Source organism: Cygnus atratus, chromosome 23, assembly GCF_013377495.2.
Source record: "Cygnus atratus isolate AKBS03 ecotype Queensland, Australia chromosome 23, CAtr_DNAZoo_HiC_assembly, whole genome shotgun sequence".
NCBI classification, from domain to species: Eukaryota; Metazoa; Chordata; class Aves; order Anseriformes; family Anatidae; genus Cygnus; species Cygnus atratus.
Genome location: NC_066384.1, coordinates 5,814,469 through 5,838,507, shown reverse-complemented (window position 1 = coordinate 5,838,507; position 24,039 = coordinate 5,814,469). Strand labels below are relative to the sequence as shown.

Here is a 24,039-nt window from a genome sequence, read left to right as displayed (position 1 = left end):
AACCTCCAGCCTGCTGTGAAATCTGGCGCGGGTGCGCACGAATTGTTTGGTGAATTGGGTCTGCGCAGCTCTGCCCATGCAGCCGGAGCAGAGCTCATCTCTCCGCCCTTGTCTCACGATTTACTTAGTGCAGGCTGCGAGCAAAGGGCTGGGAAAACTCATCCAGGTAGCGTCACGGGGCACGGCGGAGCGATGGTGCCACGACCATGGGCGATCTGGGGACGACAGCAATGGGAAGCTCCTTCCCACTTGAATTTGGTGTCAGCACCACTAAAAAATCGCATTTTGCTCCGGCTCCTTGGGCTCTGGGTCTGGCCAAGCCCTGTCCCTGCTGTCCCCAGGGCACCTCCCCATGCTCTGACAGAGCCCAGGCACTTCGGCTCCTTGATTACAATTAAATCTTTGCGGGGACCGTGTTTCAATTAACAGGACTCTGGCGTGCGCCTGTGCCCAGCTAATTGGTATGATTTGCTGCAAAGGGAACTTTTGGGCCGATCGATGAACTAGAGAGTGTTTAATTAAGAGGGAGCCCTAAAACTCCTTGCATTGATCAGCTGCAGGATTATCTTAATTAGCAGCGAGCCGGTGTGGGGCTGCCCAGTCCCGTGCCCCCAGGAGCGTCACCTGCGATATTGGTGCAATAACGGGGGGAGGGGAGGAGCAGGGTGCTAACGAGGGTGGGTGGTTAATGGGATATTATTAGCATGGAAATTGGTACCTGGGACCCAAGGAGGACAGCACAGGGAAGCTGCACTGAGCTCTGCAAGTGGCTGAGTTTTGGGGGTTGGAGGCTGCTCAGGTTCTTTGGAGGCTTCTCGCAGGCGATACAGAGCCCTGCGGATGGGCTTGCTGGCTGCCCTTGCCTTGCTTGGGGCCACATTTCATGTATTGTCCAAAACTGTGTAACCACGTGGCACTGGGTGCCTTGGAGCCTTCCCCTAAAGGGTGGGGAGAGGATGCTCTGGGTGCTGGAGCAGCCCGTTAAGCGCTCGCTGCAACATCTCCACGTTTGCTCTTTGTCTCCTTATTTTCCTTCGCTTTAAGCAAGATTCAACGAGGCTGAAAGACGCAGGATTTGCTCTTAGTGGTGAGGGAATAAGCTCAAGTAATGGTGCACGCGGAGCAGCGTTTACCTGCTGGGGCAGCTCTGGCATCATTTGTCGGTGCAATTAGCAGCCCTCGCTCAGCCACGGGGGGGCCGCAGTGTCTGCTGCTAATTTTGCCTCTCTGTGTAATGAAGAAGGATTGGGCTGTGCGGCTCGATTGGGCTCTTCTCAGCTCATCCTTGCTCTTCCAGCCTGTTCCAGCTCGATGAGCTGGGGTTAGGGAGCTGCGTGGCACCGGGGACATCCCCTGGCTCCATGGGATGCTCCTGGGGGCTCTTCCCAGCCCCATCCCTTGGGTCGGAGGCTTGCCGCTACCCAAAACCTTGCAGCTTTGGGTCTCGCTCCTGCTAAGCAGCTCCGTCAACAGCCACCAGATCGATGGATGGCTATAAAACCCGAGCACCACGCTCCTTGTATCATTTATTATTTACATCCCTCGATTTAAAAGATTTACAGCCCAGTTGTGAGTATTTCCAAAGGCTGTTTCCTTGGAGAGTTTAAATAGCGCGGGAGTGAATTAAGCCTCAATGCAAACAGCCCAGCCCCAGGGGCTGCGGGGGCTCCATGGTAGCTTTGTGTCGGGTGTGACAGAGCCAGGATGGCTTTCCTCTGCTGGCTAAAATGTCCCTTAGTTAGAGCTCTCACTAACCCAGCTCAATGAGCACTAACGCAGGTGATGCTTTGTGGATGGGAAACTGAGGCACAGCTGAGGGCACGTTGGCGGCCAGGCAGGATGAGATACGTTTGCTGTGGTTTGTGCCTGCAAAGCACTTAGGGAAGGATTTTCACCACCTCGTTTATTTCTCCTATAATTAGGGCTCATTAAGCGGGGCTGAAGGGTCCAACAGGGTCTCACGGGGCGTCGGTGCTGTGGCCCTGGGGGCAGCCCCAGCTGTAAATCCCCTGGGGTACTTCGGGAAAGCCCAGCGCCTCCAGCAAACACCCAAAGCCCTTCTGCAAGCAAAGCCAGCCACAGCTCCGTGTTGATTTTTGTCCAAATTGCTCTTTTTTAACAATAATCCCCCTCTGTGGCGTTTTCCCCCCACACACATCAGGTTCACGGTGGAGAAACTGAGGCACAGGGCGGTGCAGAGGGCAGCTGCTGCAGGGAGGACTCGGGTCTGCAGCTCGCTGGCTTTGCTGGGTAAATCTGGGGCATCTCTGAGAGAGAAGAACCGGGGCCAGGCTGTCAGAAAGATAAATGTAAAGAGGTTTTGTTTTTGTTTTTTCTTTGGCAATGCTGCTGGAGATGCATCTCGCCGCAGATGTGTTGCTGCTGCCCTGGCCCCAGGAGGATGGGGGTGTCTGATGCGTGCACCCCAAAGCCCCCTAAAAACCCACTGCAACGCACTCCTCAGATCTCTGTTTTTTAACTTAAAACAGTCAGCAAACGCTCCAGGGCGCATGGTGCACCTCTGTTACCACCTTTTCTGAAGCTAATTCTGTAATTAGGAGTAACGGACCCAGAGCTGGTGGCAAATGCAGCCATAAATAAACAAGGGGCTCACAGGCGGGTACAGCAGTGCCCGTCCTTGATTTTGGCAGCCGTGTGGTATTTACAGCTGCTCTGACTCCGTGTTCGTGGCTTACAGAAGATAACGGCGATCAAAACGGAGGGGCGCTGAGCAGGGAGGGCGGTGCACGTGGGGCAGGCACGCGGCGAGCTGGTGAGGACAGGGAGAAAAATGTCCTGTAAAATACCAGGGGAGGCCGTGCCCTAAATGGGACGGGAATTATTGCCGGCACAGGCTGAGCAGTGGAGAAACCGAGGCACACAGGGCATCGTGGAGGGGGAGGAAGGCTCACGGCTCCCCCTACCCCATCCCCAGCACCCGCCAGGGAACGTTCCCAGTAACTCCTCGCCCGCCGTGATGTATTTGCCTGCCACCGGCCAATGAATCATGCAGACGTTTCAGTCTATTGTAACTAATTGTCCATGGGATTTCTCATTAATTACACAATGCTCTTTGCCTTTAATGTCCGCGGAGCTGCCGCGGTGACTGATTCCCTGCGCTGTCCCCTCCTTTGTTCTTCTCCAGATAGCGGCGCTGGAGCGGCAGATCTTTGATTTCCTGGGCTACCAGTGGGCGCCCATCCTGGCCAATTTTTTACACATCATGGCTGTCATCCTGGGCATCTTCGGGACCATCCAGTACAGATCCAAATACCTCATCATGGTGGGTACCATTAAACTGGGGGGAGCTGGGCAGCGGGAGGGCATGGGGGATGCTCGCGGTGCCGCACGGCGTCGCGCCCTGACCGCCTCGCTCTGTGCCGGCAGTACGCGGTGTGGCTGGTGCTGTGGGTCGGCTGGAACGCCTTCATCATCTGCTTCTACCTGGAGGTCGGGCACTTGTCGCAGGTAAGCCCCAGGTGTCCGTGGCATTGGGTGCTGCAGCCTCCTGGCCTTCCTCTTCTCACCTTCCTCCTCCCATCTGTCCCAATCTTCCCATCCCATCCCTTCCATTCCCATCCCATCCCTTCTGTCCCAATCTTCCCATCCCTTCCACTCCCATTCCTTCCGTCCCAATCTTTCCATCCCATCCCTTCCATCCCATCCCTCCCCCAACCCATCCTATCCCACCGCTTCCATCCCACCCCTTTCTCCTCTCCCTCCCCATGCCTCTGGCTCTGCTTTTTGGGGCAGCTGGGACCAGCCCCTGGGGTGCCCCCAGCCCCTGGTGCAGCACCCCCCAGTGCTGGGGGATCCTCACAGGGATGGGTGCTGCCGGGTGCAGCGCTGACCGTAGGGGTGTGGTGGGAAAGACGGATGGACAGACGGATGGATTGGCCGAGCAGGGGACACCAATGGGGCCAGTGGGAGAGCAACGTGGTGGTGTGGTGCAGGAGGGTCCTCGGGGGCACCAAATTAGTGAGGCTGATGAGCTGGGAACTTCATTAATCCCCTGCCTGCTCTGAGCACTGCCTGGCTTTTGTGGGCGGTGTGAGTTGGGTGACATCACTTCCAAACACGACAGTAGGGAGATAGAGCAGAGGAGGGTCTCCATCCTGCTGTAAATGCTGTGCTACATGGCCCCACTTTTCCAGGGTCTCCTGGGGCTCTGGGAGGGTTTCTGGGGTCTGTGTGCTGCTCCAGTGACAAGGGAAGACGGGGAGACCCCAACCCCCAGGGATGCACAGGATGGACAGGGCAGCTGAAAATACCCAGGGTGGCTGAAAATACCACAGAGAGACGGCCACCAGCGCACTCTTAGCCTGAGCCTGGGATGTTAAATGACAGCTCTCACATGGAAAGAGCAAAATTAATGTCATGATGAAGCGTTGCACTTCGCAGTGGAGATGGCTGCGTGGAAGGAACGCGCAGCACATGGCTTTAGGAGCTGAAACCCGGGAGCAAGCCCAAGCCCCTGCTGGTGCTGAATTTCAGCTCAGCACCGTGCACGCCTGGTGCAGGGGCAGCAAACCCTGGGGGTGGCAACCTTGGGATAGGGAGAGGAGTGGGTTAATTGGATGCACTTCATTAACACACCCACCGGTGCTGACCTGCCCTCAGTGGGGGCTCCAGGCAGTGGGCAGTGAGAGCACCACGTCCGTGCAGCTTTGCAGTGGGGATTTTACTCGTGGAGCATCCTCGGGTTGGAAAAGCCCGTTTTTTGTCCACCCACCCTGTGAGCCCAGGTGGGAGCCCTGGGTCCAAGGTGGTGCCTCTGCTCCCCTCCCGCAGGACCGGGACTTCATCATGACCTTCAATACCTCACTGCACCGCTCGTGGTGGATGGAGAACGGGCCGGGCTGCCTGGTGACGCCGGTGCTGAATTCCAAGCTGGCGCCCGAGGACCACCACGTCATCACGGTCAGCGGCTGCCTGCTGGACTACCAGTACATCGAGGTGGTCAGCAGCGCCGCGCAGATCTTCCTGGCGGTAAGGGCCCCCCGGCACCTTCCTCCGAGCTGCTGGGCTCCAGCGAGATGTCCCAGCACCTTGCCACACCTCGGTCCCAGTTATAGTTCGTGGGTGGCTTTGGCTCAGCTGTGTTTGGGAAGAGGGGAGCAAACGGGGCCCGTGCGAGGTCCCTGTCCATGCCTGCGTTCCCCAAAACATGGCACGGTGCGGGCTGGGTGCTGCAGGACCAGGGGGTTGCAGAGCCCAGCAGGCAGGTGATGCGTCAGTGGCACGGGGCACCGGGGGCGCTGCTCCTCTCCCCGCCTGGCGTCCCACGGGTGCTGTGAGCTGGAGAACAGCGGTGACAGCACGTTGCTGGGAGTCTGAGCCCATGGGGATGCGCTGTGTGCTGGAAGTGCAGGATCCCCCCTTAATGAGATGGTGACGCTCTCACCTCGGGGACAAAACGGCAGAGGGGAAAGGGTCGTATGTGGGTGCAAAGCTCCTGGGGAGCCCCGGGGGTTGCAAGGGAGTTGGGGTCCGGAGGCATCCCACCTCTATGCCCCAAGCCAGCATCCAGCCGGGTGCTCCCTGGCATCATCGCAGCGCCAGGAGCAGCTCCATCCATCCTCCCCCCATCACCCTCATCGCGGTGCCGCTCGCCCCGATAACCGGCTTCTCTCTGCCCGCTTTTTCTTTTGCAGCTCTTTGGCTTCGTCTACGCCTGCTATGTCAGCAAAGTGTTTCTGGAGGAAGAAGACAGCTGTGAGTGCCTTTGCTATTAGTCACAGGGGCGAGCTGCAGCACTGCAAAAACATCCCAGATAGCATGGGGCGCAGGCAGCTCTGGCTCGGGGCAGGTGAAGGGATCATTTTATTTGGGATTTTGCCCCTTTTTCCCTCCCTGAGAAGGCAGCTGCACTGTGTCGGGGTGTGACATATCACCTCATGCCATCAGTCCCTCCAGTTCTGTGTCACAGCCCTGAGCTGCCACATCTCCCACGGGTGCTGTGGGATGGCAGCGGTCACACCTTGGGGTGCAGAATGGGACTGGTGCCACCCAGCGTGGGGTTTCACCCCCCTGGGACAGAGCATGCCCCTGAGGGCCTCCAGACCTGCATCACAGCAGGGACCATCACCAAGCCATTGCCCTTGCTGCATGCAGCAGCCTCTGAGCCTTGATAAATCCAGAGCAAATCTCCCCCCTGGAGTGAGCCCAGCCCCATTAGATGTCTCCCGTCCCCATTTCGCTGTTTCCTGCCCTGTTTGGGAGGTGCTGGTTTGCACTTGGCAGCAGGGGGTCCCACAGCATTCTGCTGCTGGCACCCCAAGGTGTCACCGTGCCGCAGCCCAAACCACGGGGTGCAGGAGATCAGCATCGGATTCAGTGGGTTTGCAGCCATCCTCACACCTCCCAGCTTCAGCCTCCCCTTGCCTCCTCCTTCCGACAGCCCCATGGGACGCGGAGACCAGGAAATGTGACATATTGTGTCCTCCTGGCAAGCGTCCCCATGGACAGACCCATGGCCAGAGCCACCAGACAGGAGCAAATCATCCCCACCATCCCTGTAGGATATGTTGTGCTTCTGAGCGGGGGCAGAAAGGGAAATTTAAGCCAAGAAGCGGGCTAATTCTTCTATAATCTACATCGTGCATTTCGCTCCAACAATAATCACCGCAACCACCCGTATGGAAGTGCTGAGTACCCCGACAACAATTAAACAGGCAGTTACGGCCGTGGCCATCCAGCCCCATTAAAAGCTCATCTGCCATTAATTAATTCATGCCAGCTGGCAGCCCCAGCAGCCGGGCAGAGGCAGCGATGTGCTGCGGCCGCCAGCGCAGCAAAGCCACCGAGAAGCGCCCGGCATCCCCCGTGTCCTAGCGAGAATGCATCCGGGTGGGTGCATGGAGGTGCGAGGTCCTTTGCTGGTGCTGGATCCCATCATAGCACTGGGAAAAACCCTGGGGGAGCTGCAGGAAGCCCGGGACTGGGGCTCAGCATCTCCAGGGTGCGCTCTCCCTGCCGCCACCTCTGTAACCGCTGTAGCAGAAAGGCAAAAATCTCTGTGTGAAATTGGACCCTGCCTGTTGTAATAACTCACTTATGGATCCGGGGATCTGGCATGGGGCTTATCTGCCACCGCTGTCTTTGAAGCGTGTTTGCATTCCAGGCGGCTGCGCGACACTCAAACAAACTCGGGCGTTCAATACGCTTTTAATATTAATGCCGCTGTAGCCGAGATTCAAATGTATCTTTTTAATGGAATATCTTATTAGATTTGGAAATGGATGGGTGCCATCAAAATTGAGAGCTGGCTGAATATTAAGTCAGAAAGACAAATAAGGGGCGAGCGGCCTCCCTCGAGGGCAAACCCAGGCGAATTTCGGATCCGGGGGCATTTGTGGGGTCGCTCCTGAGCAAGTGGCTGCGTTGCAGCTCCTGCGGTGCCTGGCCTCGTGGAGTGTTCCCGATGCTGCCATGGGATCCAGCACCAAAGAAAGACCTTACATCTGCAGGGTACCGATGGGGATGGGGGTGGGGAAGGCCCTGGGTGCCCTGCGTGCTGCCCTATCTCTTCCGGTGAGGCCCTGGACTCTGCCCTCCGCACTCACAGCGCCGGAGGAGGATTAAGCCAGCGGGCTGGCAACGCGGCCACGGCGGGCACGAGAGCTGCTGTATTGGTGTCTGCGATCCTCCTAAATTACATGCTTTAAATGAGACGTAATTCCTCCGTAATTCCCCTTAAATGCCCGCTCTGCAGACAATGATAGGGTAATTTCACCCACTTCGTCCAGCCCTCGCACGAGGCTGCTGTGCCGGGGCTGGTCCGGCTCCGTGCATCGCGGCCGGGCGCAGCGCATCCCCGGGGTGCAGCGAGGCCCCACGGGGTGGGGGGAGCCCCTCGCCCCCTGCCCAGCTCATCCCGCTGCTCTCCCTTCTCCCCAGTCGACTTCATCGGCGGGTTTGACTCCTATGGCTACCAGGCGCCCCAGAAGACGTCGCACCTACAGCTACAGCCGCTGTACACGTGAGTGCGCACCGGGGGCGGGTTTGGGGCTGCTCAGGGCCCTGAGAACCCCCTCGGGCCACCTGTGTGACCCAAAAAGGGTTTGGGGCCACCAGTGTGCTCTGCCGCAATGGAAAGTGGATTTCGGAAGGGGCTCACACCCCACTTTGCTTCATCGTGGGTTGAATGGGGACCTCCATAAGCCTGGGCCACCCAGATGATGGGTGCTGGGGGCTCAGCTGGGTGCTGGATGGTTTGAGGGGATTTTTGCCCCTCTCTGGGTGGCACCCAGGAGCTGTGGGGTGGGGGCACAGCAGGTGCGGGCTCTGCCCGGCCAGGCCCCCCAGGGGCGAGGCACTCGGCGACTTCTTTCCTCTCCCCTGCCCATTAAGCTTAACTAGACAAATGCTCAAATGAGATAAGGCTGCAAAATCTACAGGGATTAGCCTCGTTCGGGCTTTGCTGGTTGCAAACAATTAATTATATTTTAAGTCTCATATGCAAATTCAAGGGCATACCAGGCAACTGTATGTGCAAAGAGGGGACTGCGGCGAAACAAATGCATTCGAGATATCGTCAGGTTCTTGCCAGGAGCAGTGCCAGCACCCACCACCCCGGGGTGTTCTCGGGTGCCCTGTCCTGGTCAGCCCATCCCCTGGGGACGCGGTGTCCCCTGGATGGTCCCTGCCATGGGGGGGACCCTTTGGATCTGCCTTTGTGGGGCAAATAGCACCTTGATAGGGTTTCCATTGCAGACGGGTTGGTTTGGGGGGAAACTGGGGAGAGGAGACGGCCTGAGCACCACAGGCTGACACCGGGGCTGGGGTGACCTGGGCTGGGGGAGAAGAAGGGGCTGGGACCAGGGAAGGGCGATGGAAAAGGGAAAGTGCTGGCAATGATCCCGGTGTGCTGCAGCTGTCAGGGCTCTGGAAAGGTGTTTGGGAAGGTTTGGTCCTGGTGCCCACCTGCCCGGCACCAGCCCCACACTATTTCAGTCCTCCCAGGGACGTACAAGTGAGACAGAAGGAGCAAATTCCTCCCAGTGCTGCTGGATGTGAGCAGGGGTTGAGGCTGAGAATCCCAAATCCATCGCAGGGATGGACAGGGGCTCTCATGAAGGTTGCAAAACCCTCATGGCTTTGCTTTAAATAGAACATGCGGGAGAAGACGGGGTGGGGGGGGGGGTGTACCTGGGCCCCCAGTGCTATGGCAGCAGCTCGGATATTTGGTTTGCAGCTCAAGCCAGCGAGACGCCGGGGCTCACAGGGCCTGGAAGTTTGTTACAGGAGCCAGATATTTTGTGGGTTTCCACCATCTGACCCCACAGTGCTTCTTTTTGGGGCCAAACGTGCTGTTTCTGTGCCAGCCCCTGCCCGGGGCCATACCTGCAGGCTGCTGTCCCTTGTGTCTCCACAGGCACTTGAGGCAGGATGAATCCATTCTGCCTACAGCCTGTGAAATTAAAGCCTCTCAGGCAGCTCCCAATTAGCTGTAATTGGATTAAAGCTGGCCGTGTGGGAGGGTTTCCACCCAGAGGTAGAAGGAGGATGTGCATGTCCCACGCCACGGTCCGGGTCTCGTGGAGCTGCAGCGGTGGCACCGTGTCCCCATTGTGTGCTTGCCCTGCACTGCTGGGGCTGGGGGTCCTGGTGAGACAAGGGTGAGGACCACCACCGGCCACCCCAACGGGTCTCTGTCCCCAGGGATGGGCAACTGGTGGGTGCTGGTGGCCGTGACTCCATGTCCTCTCGCTCAATGTCACACGGGGACACGTGGGGACGCATGGGGACACACGAGCACCAGCCCTCACGCCACCTCTCTCCTTTGCTCCCCAGGTCTGGGTAACCCCATGCCCTGAATCCACCCTGGCCGGCGTGGGACAGGACCCCTGGGAGCAGCCTGACGCCACCACCACCATCCCGGGGGACGGGGACCACACCGAGCCGCTTCCCCCCGCCCTCCTCCCGCTGCCGGGGGGCCCCGCACCCCAAAACCAGAGCCGAGCAGGGGCTTGAGCAAGTCCAAGGGCTCCACCGCCGGGTCGGCTCCCCGAGCAGACAGCTGCAAGGCCACGACATCTACAGGTCGCCCACGAAAGACCCAAGGAAGCCCCCGGTGCTGCAGCACCCAGCTCGTGCTGTGCCCGAGCCCCCTGGGATGGGCCAGCACGGTGGGGACATGGCAGGGACATGGGGACACAGTGGGGACGTGGGCTCGGTCAGCGGACACCGTTTTCTTCTGTTTCTCAGACCTGGTTTTTAATTTGAGCAGCGCGTCCTCCTCCTGCATGCCGGGCAGGAACGAAGCACAGGGGATTTGGGGCAAAACCCAGCCTGTTTGGAGCAGCTCGGACCTGCGGGGGATAACTGCAGCTTGGTGGCAGCATGGCACAAGCGGGGCTGCTTCGTCACTGTCCCGTGGAGAACTTCCTAAAGCATCAGATTTGGAGCCGGGATGGCACAGACCTGGGCTCTCATTCCCAAAAGGCGCCCGTAGCTGCACCGAGGGGGCTGGGGCCGGGCTGCCCGCGGTGCCACCACCCCCGGGACCCTTGGGGACATCGCGCCCTGCCACCAGCCACCACCTCCTGCCCGTCCGGACGTTCCCACGTGTTGGGGTTTCTGCCCCCGCTACTCGAATGCTTGAATTTGGCAATACCGACGCTGCTCTCAACACGGCCCTTTCAGGCTGTTTTAATGAATATAATGAATGTTTTCTTTTTTTTTCCTTCTTTTTTTAATTTGAAGTGCCTGAGTACACTTTCGTTGAGCACCACCCGTGTCCCAGCATACTCGCGCCTTCCTCCTCCTCCTCCTCTCAGCCCGAGGCCACGTTGTGCCTTCAGCGAAGGCTGGCAGCGCCCGCTGCCCCCCTCGGATCCTCGGCTGCTCCTCCGCCCCCCCTCCGGCAGGTCGGGCTTTTGGGGGCAAATCTGTCCTTTCTGGCATCATCCTAAACAGGACTTTTTGCTTTGGCAGCGAAAAAATGGTGAGAGATGATTTGGGAGAGGGGGGAATGGTTTGGGGGGGAGGCAAGGTTTGAGCTCCAGGGGGGCAGTTGCGTCTCCGTTGAAGATTAAGAAGAGCTGGGAATAAAAAAGCTTGGAATACCCTGCAAACAACGTTCAGTTGAAGAAGATGCTGCGGGTCACCGATGCACTCCAGTTTCACTCTCCTTTTCCTACCCTGTGATATGGAGGTGAGTTAAGGTCAGTCCTGAACCCCCTGGGTTTGTCCCCAAACCACCCGGGCACCTTTGGCTATGAGCAGGGTCCACGGGGCTGTGCCATTTCTGCCTCCCCAGGGCTTCTCCTCCAGACCTGGGCTCTTTCCGTGCCCCAGAGCAGTTTTTCCCTTCAAAAAAAAACAAACCATAAAGCAGCCACAAAGTGCCAAAGGACGGAGCACAGAAGGGAGTCGCTGCCCGAGTCCAAATCCTCGGGGTGGGCGCATCCCGGCCATCCCCATCACCTCGCCCCAGCCAGGGTGGGAGCTCCGCAGGCAATAACTCCCAGCCCTTTCCCCCCACCTCCAAGACAAAAAAAAAACAAACAAAAAAACACTTTCCAGGCGTTGAAGCCCACCTCCGGCCCCATCCACCCGTCCCCGGAGCCACGTCCCAGCGCTGGTGACCCCGGGGGACAGCAGCAGCCCCAGCGGGGACAGTCCCCACCCCAGCACCGCTGGTGCTCCGCGGTCTTCTTTCTGTTGGCTTGTTTTTTTATAAGACTGTCTTTGTAACGTGAACCGAGGATTTCTTTTCTATTCTGTAATTATAAAAGTCGAAGGAGTTTCACCCGAAGGCTGCTCTGGTTTTGTGTATTTCCGTTTTGTGCAGTTGAATCCATTAAAATTGGTGGGGTTTTCACTTTTTTTTTTTTTTTTTTTCCACTTAAGAAAATGCTGCCGGCTTGCTTCTGAGCTAAGCATGGGCTCTCTTCCCCAGCTTTTTGGTGCCCAACACCTCAGTGTGGAAAAACAGCAGCAAAGCAGCACCCACAGCACTCGGTGCTGACACTGCTGCTTGGCGAGTGATGGGACGTGTCGGTGGCGCATCACAACCTGGTCCCGTGCACAGGGGAGACCAGGGGTTGTCTCCTCCTCCTCCTCCTCCTCCTCCTCCTCCTCCTCCTCCTCCTCCTCCTCCTCCTCCTCCTCCTCCTCCTTCTCCTCCTCCTTCTCCTCCTTCTCGTCTCTCTATGTACTAATAAGAACTTAATAAGAATTTACTCTTCCTGTTAATAAGAAACATTAACAAGCTCCCATCCCCATCACAGCCTGGGAGAAGAGAAGAGTTCCTCTTTGCTTGAATATCCCTTCTCCATCACTGAAGTACCAATTTGAACTTGATTAAATACCAGGCTTGAAGCAAATGACAAAACCCAGAAGCAGCGGGCGGCTCTCCCACCAGCTCCCTTCGGAGCATATTTTCATGCAAAGTATCCCAGGCCTTTTTTGTTTTTTTAAAAAAAAAAGTTTTAAATCAAAGACATCGTTATCGTTTTCTGTTCAGACTTCATTTGAATTTTCTCCCCTTTGCCACCTCTTCCCACAAAATGGGAGAAGGATGGGTGCAAAGCAATTGAATTAATGCTGGGCTTGAATTAACCCTTTGTCCTGCCCTGTCTCTGACGTGGGGACAGGCTGGACCACCGTGGTTTGGTCCCCGGTGGTCCTGGGTGTCCCTGTTCCAGGAATGTCACCGGGTCACCCACTTGTCGTGCTATCAGAGGGCTTCGGCTAGGGCATCCAAAGCTGAACCTGTGAAAAAATAGCTCCCTTTTGGCAATGCTTCTCCAAGAGCATCTCCTGCCCGTGCTACCTGAACACTCGGGCACCAGCTCTCCCAGCAAGGATGACCAACAAGGTGGGATGGTTCGAGCAGTGGAAAGGTGGAAACACACCCATCGAGCCCTCCACCTGGGAGGGGATAAAAAGCTGGGGTGCCATGGGGGACCTGGGGGGCCCAGGGGGACACCTCGTCTTCCCTGGTGTGTCCGGATGGGTTTTGGGGAAGCCGCTGGTGTGGTGGATGGAGAAGGGCGGCAGAGATGGGGCCACCATGGGCTGCAAGGACGGGTGGGGATGAGGATGATGGTACCAAAAAGCAGGTTTCTGGGGTCGCCCAGAAGGGTGGAGGAAAGCACCTGCATGGTGCAGCACCAGGCGGCTGGGGTGGGGATAATTAGGGTAACGATGTGTGTTTTGGTGCAGCCTGATTAAACACGAGCTATGCCAAGGCTTCCAGATAGCAAGGTGGGAAGGGAGGGATTTGTGGGGTGGGGGGGGTGGGGGGGGGCGGGTGAGATGAAACCTGCTTATTTGGCAGCAGAGATCAGCCCCGGTGGCTGTGCGTCAGCATCCCCACACCCCCTGGTCCCACAGCCTCGGGTCCCAGAGCATCCGTGCAGGGCAGAAGGGAGGGGACTGGTTTTGAAACCTACTCACCGGTTGCAAAACGCCCTCCTGCTGCCCTGCCCCATCCCGGCTCTGGCAACCTGCTGTGGCAACGTGGCTAAGAGGGGTAATTCTGCCCCAAAGCCACCCCTGCGGCAGGGTTGGTGCAGGGATGAGCCCTTCCCGCGGGCACCACGGAGGGCTCAGCCCGAAGCCGGCGGACCCGAGGTGACAGCAATGAGCGGAGCCCGAATGCAGAGAAACACGGGAGTTAGGTGAGGGGGGTTGAAATAAACCCATCGGGGCTGGGTGGGGGCATCGCCCAAGTTACTGTGCAGAGCTCATGGTCACAAAACTTACCCGAGGTACCTGGTGGCCTTTGGGGCGTGTGACAGAGGGGCTGGGGGCATTACAGCCCACTGGGGCAGAAAGAGAAAACCCCAATTTGTACGTGCACCGGGAATTAATTCTGAAGCAGCTCTGGAATATGCACTGGAAGTGCCACCAGGGCTTCGGCAACGCCATCAGGCTGGGCCTTTCATCCCCGCACCAAAGGGCAGGGCGGTGGGGGCCGGCTGGGACAGCCTCAGTGTCCCCTTTGCCCATTAAAAACTGGGGCTCCCTCCCTTGGCAGGCAGCTGCAGCCCGGGGGTGGCCTGGGCTGGAGAAGGGGCTGGAGAAGTGTCCCCAGCCCTGTCCCCCCCACCCCCCCTAGCCAAGCACATCTCGCCAGCTTCCTGAGCCTGAAGCCATTTCTTTGCATTTTAACAGCTTTAGGTGCATTTTCCTGCAGAAACTTGTTTGAGCACCCTCGGCCACGTGTGATTTTATCCACATGGGTGCCTCGTGCTGGGACCACGTGCTGGGAGCTGGGCGCTGGGCAGGGCAAACGGCACTGGTGGGACTGGGAAATGTGGGGAGCCTTCATGGAGGATTATTTCATGGCTGTTCCTAAAATGACCCAGGGCCATGCAGGGGATTATTTGTAGCAGCCACCAGCCCCAGAGGCCATCATGGCCAGCGGGGAAGATGCCTCCTGGCTCCCGCAGGCAGCTCCAAGCCCTCCCTGCAGTGCAGAAAAAAGAAATAAAATTCCTGGGAGGCTGCTTTAAAATCACCCAGACCGACCTGGCTGGGGGCAGAGCTGTATTTCTGAGGCCTGGCGCTCCCCAGCACGCAATAAATACGGGAGGCAGGGATGGCTGAGCACCGCTGCTGGGTAAATCCTCGCCCATCTCCAAGCGAGGATGATGACGGTTTTGCTGGCTCGGCAGTGAGTGGGAGGTGATGGTGGCGGCACCGAGGCGCCGGCTTTTTGGCAGCTTCGGGGGGTCTTGGCAGTGCCACGGCCACAGGGAGGGTTTCACTGGCCTGGGCTCTGCTTTGTCTTAGGGGGTTATTTTTGACACCGTGTGGAAAATAGTAAATAAGGTAATAAAGAGGAAAGTGTGAAACTGCAGCTGTAGACAAAGAATAACGCTGCACCAGGGTTCTCAGGAGTTATAACAAGTCAGATTTTACGCCTGCTAACAAAGAAGCCTTTTTAAACAAAAAGCCCAGCTAGGAAAGGTCTCTTCTAAAACATTTTCACAACCTGGGTGCTCAGGAAAATGAGTTTTGCAAGCAGCTTTGGGCCATTTGCTCGCTGCTTTCGGCCAGCAGGACATTTCAGGGGGAAGCAAGGACTGAAATTTGCTTTACAGGTAATAAATTGCATTTGTTCACAGCTGGAAATTTGGAGGAAGGTCCGTCTGCCTGCCTCCAAGTCAAAGAGATATGGAGACATGAAAACAAGATTTAGGTTAATATTGATCTGCAAGAATTCATGTAAAGGGAAAGCAATAAGAAACCCACAGCCGTGCTCTGACATTTGGGCTGCGGCATTCACGGGCTCCAAATCCCCGTAGCACAAAGGCCCACCTGACACTGTGATGGGTCCCCAGGAAGCCGGGGCGATCCCACATGAATCCCCCCCACAAACCCCACCGGCACCGACCGATCCCCCCGCACTGGGGCAAGGGCTGGGACCTGCAGGGGTGTTTTGGGTCTGGAGGTGGGCACCTTGGGTGCAAACAGGGGGAACCATGCGGCTCCCCCCGACACAGCAGGGGCCGGGCTGGCACAGCAGCATCGGGGTGACCCGCGTGGCACCTTTCCCTCATTTTTGAAAAAAATAATTAAAATAAAAAAAGTGCTTTCCCCTCTCAAATCCCTTCTGCAGCACAACCCAGAGGGCACAGCCAGTGACAACAACTCTGTGGGGTCCCTGCGGGCCGCTCAGCACCGTCCCCATCCCCAGCCTCAGAAGGTGAGGATGCTGTCACCCTGCTGGATCTGGCATCTGATCTTGGCCACCTGTCCATGCCAAAAAACCTCCTGATTTCTGTCGGGGTCCCGTTCCTGGCCAGCTCACGCCCTTCTGTTCCCCTCACAGGTGTTTTTCTTCCAGCACTCTTAGAGGTGCACATCACCTCGCTGCCTCCTGGGCCAAGCAAGCTGCTCGGCTGGGGTGCTGGCACAGCCCCCGGCTCGCTGGGAACGCTCAGCCAACACAGAAAGTTTTTCAAGCACATCTCTGTTGCATTTTCAGGGGAAATAAAAGATGCCAAGCGCAGGAAAAGGGGCACTGAAGAGGGCGTTGCTCCAAGCTGCGTGTGATATCCTAGCATTGGTGGAGGCATCTGGATATTTTCTGGTATATCCCATTCCTATGGACCTTGTAGGGTGGGAAACCCTGACGGGGAGCCTGGTGCTGGCCCCAGGGATGATCGGGCCTTGTCTCGGGGTGCAGGTGAGCACCACGGATGCTCACAGCTGCAGTAAGTGGGTTCCCCCCTCTTGGGGTTGGCATCCATCGCTGGTGGTCGCAGACCCTGACCAGCTATCAGCTCACCGGGAGGAGTTCAAGAGAAGGAGGAATGTGGGGAAAGAGAGATCCTGAATGTCTCAGAGCTGAAAGGCACCTGGAGGTTGTGGTCAGGTGTGGAAGCAGAGACTGTGCTCCCACCCGCATTCCTGCTTTGCCAAATTCAACCAAATTTCAGCAATATGGGTGGAAAATACTACTTTTCCACGTGCGTTTCAATGCAGTGGGGTGCATTTTCCATCCAATCCTTTTCTTTTCTTTTTTTTTTTTTTTTTCAAATACAGAGCCATGCCGAGCAAACGGGATCATTCCTGCTGTTCCCAGCCCCACAGCACCCAGACCTGGTGCCAGGCCCCCAAACCCTGGCCTGGCACCGCTGGTCCTTGGGCAGGGTGGGAGGAGATGCTGGCGCCGAAAACCCCTCCTGCAATCCACGTCCCGGCTTCGGTGCCTGTCGCAATTCCCCTGTGACTCACCCCAGGCTGGGGATCGCCTTGGTGCCACCACCAGCTCACCTACCCCATTGCTGGGGGTGTCGTGTTTGCAAACAACTGCCCTTGTGAAACTCCTGTTCAAACACCGACCGCATTTCTGCCTTTCCCAAGAGAAATAGAACAACCCCGTGTTTGCCTTTAAGCAGCTGCATGCGGAGGAAGAGCCCTTGGTCCGGGTGTGCTGGGCTCCATGGGCGAGCGGTGCGGAGGCACGGGACGTGGCGGTGCGGTGCTGTGCCTTCTCCCAGCGTGTTCCCAATGGGCTCAGGACCTGTTGCATTTCCCCAACAGCAAGCAGAGGGCTTAGCACTGCCGTCAGCTTCCTGCGGGTTTGTGGATGTAATTTGATTCCGAAGCAGCGGGGAAAAATTCTTTGAAACGAGCACTTTGTTGGCAATATGAGTGCTGATGCTGGTCCCCTCGGCCAGACCCTCCCCACGAGTGTGTTTTGCCCAGAAAAAGTGTGATTTCAGCTTTCTGCCATCACACACCATGCCGCTTGTCACCCCCACGAGATGTCCCCCCCCCCATGTGTGTCTCACTGGGAAACGGCTGCAGCACCCCCCGCACCGATGCTCAGCGCCCCAAACCACCCCAAAAGCGTGAGACCATGGGTGCTGTGCTGCTCCCCACAGCCACGGGGGGAGGCAGGGGCTTTATTTTCCATCCCCGAACCCCTCGGCCGAGCCATTCCCCTTGATGCTGGGATGTCATTACGGAGTCCGAGCATCTCCCGCAGCCGTCACGTGAAGCAGCGGCGCGCCGCCGTAAACAGGAAGGGCAGGAAGAAAAGCGAGGGGGGTTTCTCCAGTTTTTCTCCATTTCCAGCCCCGGCGAGGGAACGGAGGGGAGCAACAAAGGGCTGATTGACCCCGCGCAGGGGCGCCGCTCCCCTCCCGCGGCCACAGGGCCGCTGCGAGGCACAGATGTGAAGGAGTAAAAAAGCCGCTTTCACGGGGCCGAACAAAGGCATAGAGCCTCTTTTCAGGGCCCCGAGCCGATCCGTGGAGCCTTCGCACACTTCCTCGGCTGCACACGTAACCTCGGCTCTTTGCGGAGGGGAAATCCGCCCCGGCTGAGGGCTGCGCCGAGGCCCGACCCGCACGCGGGGCCATGCAAAGCCGGCGTGCCAGGGCCGCTTCCCGAGGTGTGCGGGGATAAAAGGAGAAGGAGACGCAAGGAGCCGGGACCAGGGGGCTCAGTGGGAACAGCGCCCAGAGGGAAGCATCCTCCCTGCCTGGTGTTGGTGGGAAATTGATGGAAAAAACACGGCCCAGGGCCATTTTCCCCCCTTTCGGGGCCGGGTGGTTGTCCAAAGGACTCCGCCAGGCACGAGCTGGGTGGCACCTCGCGGGGTGCCCAAGGACACAAGGGGCACCCCCTCCTGGCAGCGCATCGCTGCTGGGTGCGGGCAGAGCCATGCCATGGTGGGGGGGCCCAAATCCCCATAGCCCTTGGTGAGGCCCCACAGGGAGCTCTTTGGGGTGCTCCCATCACCTCCACTCCCTGGAAGGTGACACCGAGGGGACCATGCCCGCACCTCGGCCCGTCCCATGGGGCAAGGCACAGCTCCAGGGCCCAAACCCACGTCCTGCAGCCTGTGGGAGCTGCCCCATGCTGGTCACTCACCCAGCCCCGTTTGCACCAGGAGCTGGCTGTTCCTCAGAGACCCTGCCCATACAACAGGTATATGGACCACCGGCCCCATCCCTACCTGGAGAGCAGCTGGGATGCCTTTGCCAGAGCAAAGCATGTTGTGCTCTGGTCCTGAAATACATCTGGCCTTCAGCTCCGGAGCACCAGTAAGGGGCTGGAGGTGGGATGGAGCCTGCCTGGGAGCAGCTCCATCACCGAAAAAGCGTGGGGAAAGCAGAGCAAGGTGAGGGCTGAGTTTGCAGCGGGTTTGGTGCCAGGGATGTGGGAGCTACACGAGGGCCAGCGGGGCAGGAAAAGCCCCATTCTGCCCCCAAAATCAGGGCCGGTGCCAGCTACATTACGCCATCCCCCGAAGCTGTCTCCCTGCCCTGTTGCCATGGGATTCCCGGAGCTGCTCCTGGCACCGTGCTCCTGCTCCCTGCAGACTGGGAGAGGCTGTGCCCAGCACGTGGAGCTCGCTCTCCCCGCAGTTTCCTTACGTTCCCTGGGGGTTCCTCCGTGGAGCTGCCATCCTGACCCCCCTGGTCCTGCTGCCCTGCAGCAAAGGCAGAATTTGCAGGTCCAGCTCGTGCAAAGCTCTCGGGGGCAGCTGCTCCCCGGGCTCCAGCCGTGAAGCCCGGGCATCGCCTCCAGGAGACCCCGCGCTGCTGCTGGCCACCTGGCAAGGTCCCCGGTGGTCCCCCAGATGCCAGCAGAAGGATGCACATCCCCTCCTCGGCACACACCCAGCACCCAGCTGCCACCCAGCCCCTGCAGTTACGGGCAAGAATGGTGTAAAAAAGGGGAATAATGGGCCAGCTGGGGAAGGCTGGACAGTTTTCCTCCCTTGGCTGCCACTCCCGAGCCGTGCCCAGCTCCTCTCGCTGCTCTCGCAGTCCTTGGGGTCAGCCTGACAGCTGTCCCATGCCTCATCCTGGGGAGATAACACAGGGCTGCCTCCAAGAGCCCTGACTTGGCACTAGTTGTTGATTCAAAGCCATGGGAAATGAGGAGTTCACACCACTGCAGTGGGCAAGGTGGACGGGACACATTTTCTTCGATCTCGCACGTACAACAAATGGAAAAAGATGCTCACGGCTGCTCTTGTCTCCTGGGGAACATCCTTGGACCACCCCAGGCCAGATGTCTCTGGGGTCTCTGCAATGCATTGCCCCTCCACACGTGCAAAGCTCTTGCCAGCACCCATTGAAGCTTTGCTCAAACAACGCAGCCTCCTGGTCCGCAGGCGGGCACCCTGAGGACGAGGATGCCGCTGCCCTGAAGCCTGGATTCGCCCCGTGCTGCATTAGGAACCTCGGCTGGGTGCTGAGGGCAGCCGGGTTCCCCTGGTGGCAAGGACGGTGCCAGCCCTGCACGCTCACAAGGGAGCTGGCAGTAGGCAGAGATGCAAGAGCCACTCGGTTCTCAGCTGCAAGCAGGAAGGCGGAATAAAAGCAGCCTCCACCCAGCGCCCAGGCACGTACGGGCACCCAAATCAAAGGTGCGTGTGGGCGGAGGGGTGCTGAGCAGCACGGCTGTGCACATGGCTCTGCCTCTGCGCCAGGAGCCAAGGGAGGAGGCAGCCAGGCAGTCCCACGCACCGGGAAGGTGGGGGGGGGTCTTGGGGGTGCTGGCTGCAGCAGGGTTTGGAGCTGCAGCGGGGTCTGGAGGTGCAGCGAGGAGCCTCTGCCTGCCCCAGCCCTGCGGGAGCCAGATCCCTGTGCACCAAACACACCCGGCTCCATTGCGGCACTTCTTCACAACCAAACCCTCCAGCACCCTGAGTTTTAGCCAAATTGCTCGGGTTAAACAAGACTAGAAAAGCAGGAGAGCATTTCAAGAATTGCCACTGCCTTTCCATCCTCCCAGCTCCTGCAGGAGGGGACGCGGGGGTCCCAGGGAGACGTCCCCCCCTCGCAGGGCCAGCCCGGGCACTAACTGGGCCACGGGCGCCGTGGGAAAAACCTCGTCTGCGAACCTGTAATTAAAGGCTGGATCACAAAGCACGCGCCCGAGGGGGCTGAATTAAGGTTGCGCAGGCAAATTTAATTCTGGTATTTCCTAAATTCGAGCGGGCGGGTCTGCAGCTGGGGCGATGATCTAAATGGCTTCACTTTTTCTTTTTTCTTAACCAGGAACGTAACAGGAAACAAAATGCAAAGGGCAGAGAGCTGTGCCGTGGGGGGCCGCCACCATGGGCTGGTGGCTGCACCTTGTCACCTCCCTGGGGTGACGGAGACAGGAGCAAATTGAGCTCTGCCTCAGCCTTTATGTTGGCAGGGTGGGCGATGTATAGCTGGGGTCTGCAGGGGAAGGACCAGCCGCTATCAATGCGAGGTCCTGCTCCAGCCCAGCTCAGCCCAGGAAATGCCACAGGAGCAGGAGAAGGTGGGAGCATCCCCCCTGTGCACCCCACAGCAAGGTGGGAGCATCCCCCACATCGTGCACCCCACATCACCGAGGGAGAGCTGATGAAATGCAAATGGCAAGCGCGGAGCTGATGGAGGGAAATCGCTCCCCACGAGGTGCAATCGGGTGACGGGACTTGGTGAATTCTGGCTGAGAAGGCAGAGAGCTTCCAAAGGGCTTAGTCATGTAATTGCCTGTCAAGAAAAATCCAGAGTTGATGTGCTTAATGATAACAAACAATCTGGAAAGCTTAATCAGCCTCCTGCTTCAGAGCTCTGACGATTAGAAACCGGGATGAGCCACCACGTGGGGGATGATCCTCCAAGAAGGGGAATCTCGCTGCCCCCGTCGTGCAGGTGGTGCTGCTCCTACCTGTGATGGGATATGGGGGCGACCTGCCCCCAGTGGACATGAAACCCCCCCGGCAGCATTTCCCCACCTCGCTGCCCCTGAGCAGGGACAAACCTCTGCTCCAGCTTGGCACGAGCTGGCCAGGAGCAGCCGCGGAGCCTCTGCCCAGCTGGGTATCGCCTGCCTGGGAGCACGGTGACACCACCTGAACCCCCCTGCCCTGCTGAGCAGTGGGATTTTGGGGATCCCACCTGCTCCTGGGACAACCCCGGTGTCCTCAGGAAGCGTGGTCCTGCCCGCACACATGGCTCTCTGTAGGGAACAGGTGCTTATATCCCAGACGTTCGGTTTTGTTATCCTCAGCATCTGTCCGAGCTCCTGTTCTCTCTGGGCTCCAGGTGGCTCAGCAGCTCGCTGAGATGCCTGATGGAAGGGTGGGGACGTGGAGCAGGGCCCCGTCCCTTGGCACTGGCTCTGTGGTGCTGAGCTGGGGTCACCCTGCACCCCAAAAACACTGCATACCAAAATGGGGCAGCCCAGGCTCCCTCCCACCCCTCGCTGCAGCGGTGCTGCTCAGCAGCCAGGTCCAGTGGAAAAAACCATGTGGTTTTAAAAAGAAACGAGAATTTCCTTTTTCCTGGTTTATACCCTTTGTCAGTTGTTTCTGCTGCTGCTTTTCTGCAGGTATTTCCACCTTCTCCTGCATGGACTGGGTCAGCGCGGTGTCCTAGGGGCACCCCAGGCTCCTTCCCCTGGTCCTGTGTGCCTCGAGTGGCCAGCGACCTCAAAAAATCACTTCTCACTGCCTGATCCATGTGAAAAACTTCTTCCTGACCCCATAGGAGTGGGAAGAAGTCCTATACGTCTCTTCTCATCCTTCCCATCCCTGGACCTAGCGAGGTGGAGGAAGGCTCTGCACGGTGTGGGTGTTATTTTCTGACCGTGGGATGCGTGTCACCGCTTCGTCAGCTGCCCTGCTGCACAGAGAGAGAAAAGAGCTGGGTTTGGGGGTAAAGACCCTCGAGACATTGCCCAGAGCTCGGCTGCTGGGGCTGTGCCCAGGATCGGGGGATCTGGGCTGGACCGAGCACGGCATGAGGCTGGGAAGAGTTGCTTAAAGCCTTCAATCTTCAGGGGTGTATTTTTGCAAGAAAAAAAAAAAGTGATTTTTTTCAGCCAAAACGAAACTTTCTGCCTTGACTGTTGTCAGGTGGGTCTGCAGCCAGCATTTCTTTCAGCTCTCAGGAACCACAAAACTCCACCAGCTGCTTTCAGACACTTGGCTGCTGACTCCCGAAAACGTCTGCGCTGTTTCTCAACAAGAGCGTGGAAACCTGTAGGCGAAAAGCGCCGGTGAAAACGGTGCTTTATCTGATGGTGGAAAGATGCTGCAGAACTGACGTGATGTTTCCCGTCTACGTCTGCCAGCGATGACAGGTCCAGCCCCGAAAGCAGCTCCGTGCATGCCCCGTACCCACACGTGCAGGACAGGACTGGCACAGCGGCGTTTCCAGGAACTTGGGCGGCCGTTTCTTGAAGATGAAGTGGTTGGCGTCTTGGAAAGGGGCATGCTGCAAGCCCAGAGAAATGCCGCTTTTATGGGATGCCCGCAGCTACCTGCGAGGAAGCTGGACTTTCCTCCTGGCCACAGTTTTAGGACCCTGGCCGTCTTTGCAAGGTTGCTGGTGGGGCGATCGATGTGTTGGCACGTGGCCCTCATTCGGGAATAAGTAGCGGAGCCGCCCAGCTGCGGGGCTGGTTGCTGCTTTTTGGCTGAAGGCAGCCAGGTTTGATGAAGTGCTGTCCCACTGATGAAGCTGGATGGTGTAATTGGCTCCTAAAGCTTTTTGGTCAAGCATATTTTGAAAGCATGCCGCGTGAAGATCTCAGCAAGTTTTGGCTATGTTTAGGGAAAAACAAAAAACAAACAAAAAACAACCAAACAACAGCAACAAAAAACAGTATTTCAGTAGATGATTTCTTTCTTTCTTTCTTTATGGTGGCTAACTAAACATTGCTGCCCCACAGAAGAATTTTGCAGCAGAGAGAAATGCTCTTTCCTCTAATAATTTTTCTGTTAATTTCAGAGACAAAAAAAGTGCACTTTTGGCCTCAAAATGAAAGCGCTCACTTGCCCTTCCTCCATGTCCCCAAGGCTGCGCAGGGCCTGATCTGCCTGGGGACGCTGAGGAAGTTATGGCTCCTGCTCACCCATGATTTACGGTGTCACTCCATCCATTTTCTTTTCCATCCAAATTCCCTGTCCCGTGCACGTGTTTCCCACCCGAGCTACGGGAAGCTCTGCTCCTGGGACTGGGAATCACAGCAGTGCTGGGTTTATTTCCTCTCGGACTGTAATTCTCTCTCAAAGATAAGCTGGGCGTCACACCACAAGGAACAGATTTGGGCAGAGCGCATATGGGGGATCTGGATTTGGACGCATCAGCTGGGTGTTGGATGAAGGGTGCACGAAGCCCCTCCCGTAGCCCATGGAGGGAGAAAGGAACTTCTAGGGAGCGATTCAGGGGTCAGGGCGGCAGCAGGCACCTCCTGGGGGCTGCCTTCTCTTCTTAGACCAGGGACGAAGCCCAGGGTGGCTGATGCCAGGTGGTGTGGTGAGCCAGGACTTGGCGCTGGGGCTGTCTGTGATGGTCCAGTGGGGCACAAAGAAGGGAGGACCCTTTCCACCTCCCAGGCCCAAGCCATGGGGCAATGCCGATAAGGAATGGGTCTTTATTGCCTAGCACCATCTGCACCCTGAGCAGAAGGCTTACCATCACTTCGCACACGTTGTGGGTCTGCAGCATCTCCCCTGAGCTGGTTTCCACCTGGCTATTGCTGAGGAAGGTCCAAGAGGACCAAGAGGAAGGTTTGGATCCACCAAGCAACCCAGTCCCAAGGTGCTTCCCAAGGAGCCTAAAGTTATTT

The 24,039-nt window shown here is 57.9% G+C and overlaps 1 protein-coding gene across 1 annotated transcript in view; it reads left to right on the top strand.

Annotated features, from left to right (window-relative positions):
* Nucleotides 1–10,675, top strand: part of NKAIN1 (sodium/potassium transporting ATPase interacting 1) — a 28,813-nt gene extending 18,138 nt beyond the window's left edge. Inside the window, exons 3-8 of the mRNA XM_035565082.2 lie at nucleotides 3,146–3,283; nucleotides 3,388–3,468; nucleotides 4,792–4,989; nucleotides 5,655–5,715; nucleotides 7,900–7,981; nucleotides 9,796–10,675. Of these exons, the coding sequence (XP_035420975.1) occupies nucleotides 3,146–3,283; nucleotides 3,388–3,468; nucleotides 4,792–4,989; nucleotides 5,655–5,715; nucleotides 7,900–7,981; nucleotides 9,796–9,805 (570 nt within the window). The 3' untranslated portion in view covers nucleotides 9,806–10,675. The remainder of the gene's footprint in view (nucleotides 1–3,145; nucleotides 3,284–3,387; nucleotides 3,469–4,791; nucleotides 4,990–5,654; nucleotides 5,716–7,899; nucleotides 7,982–9,795) is intronic.
* Nucleotides 10,676–24,039: the final 13,364 nt, after the last annotated feature.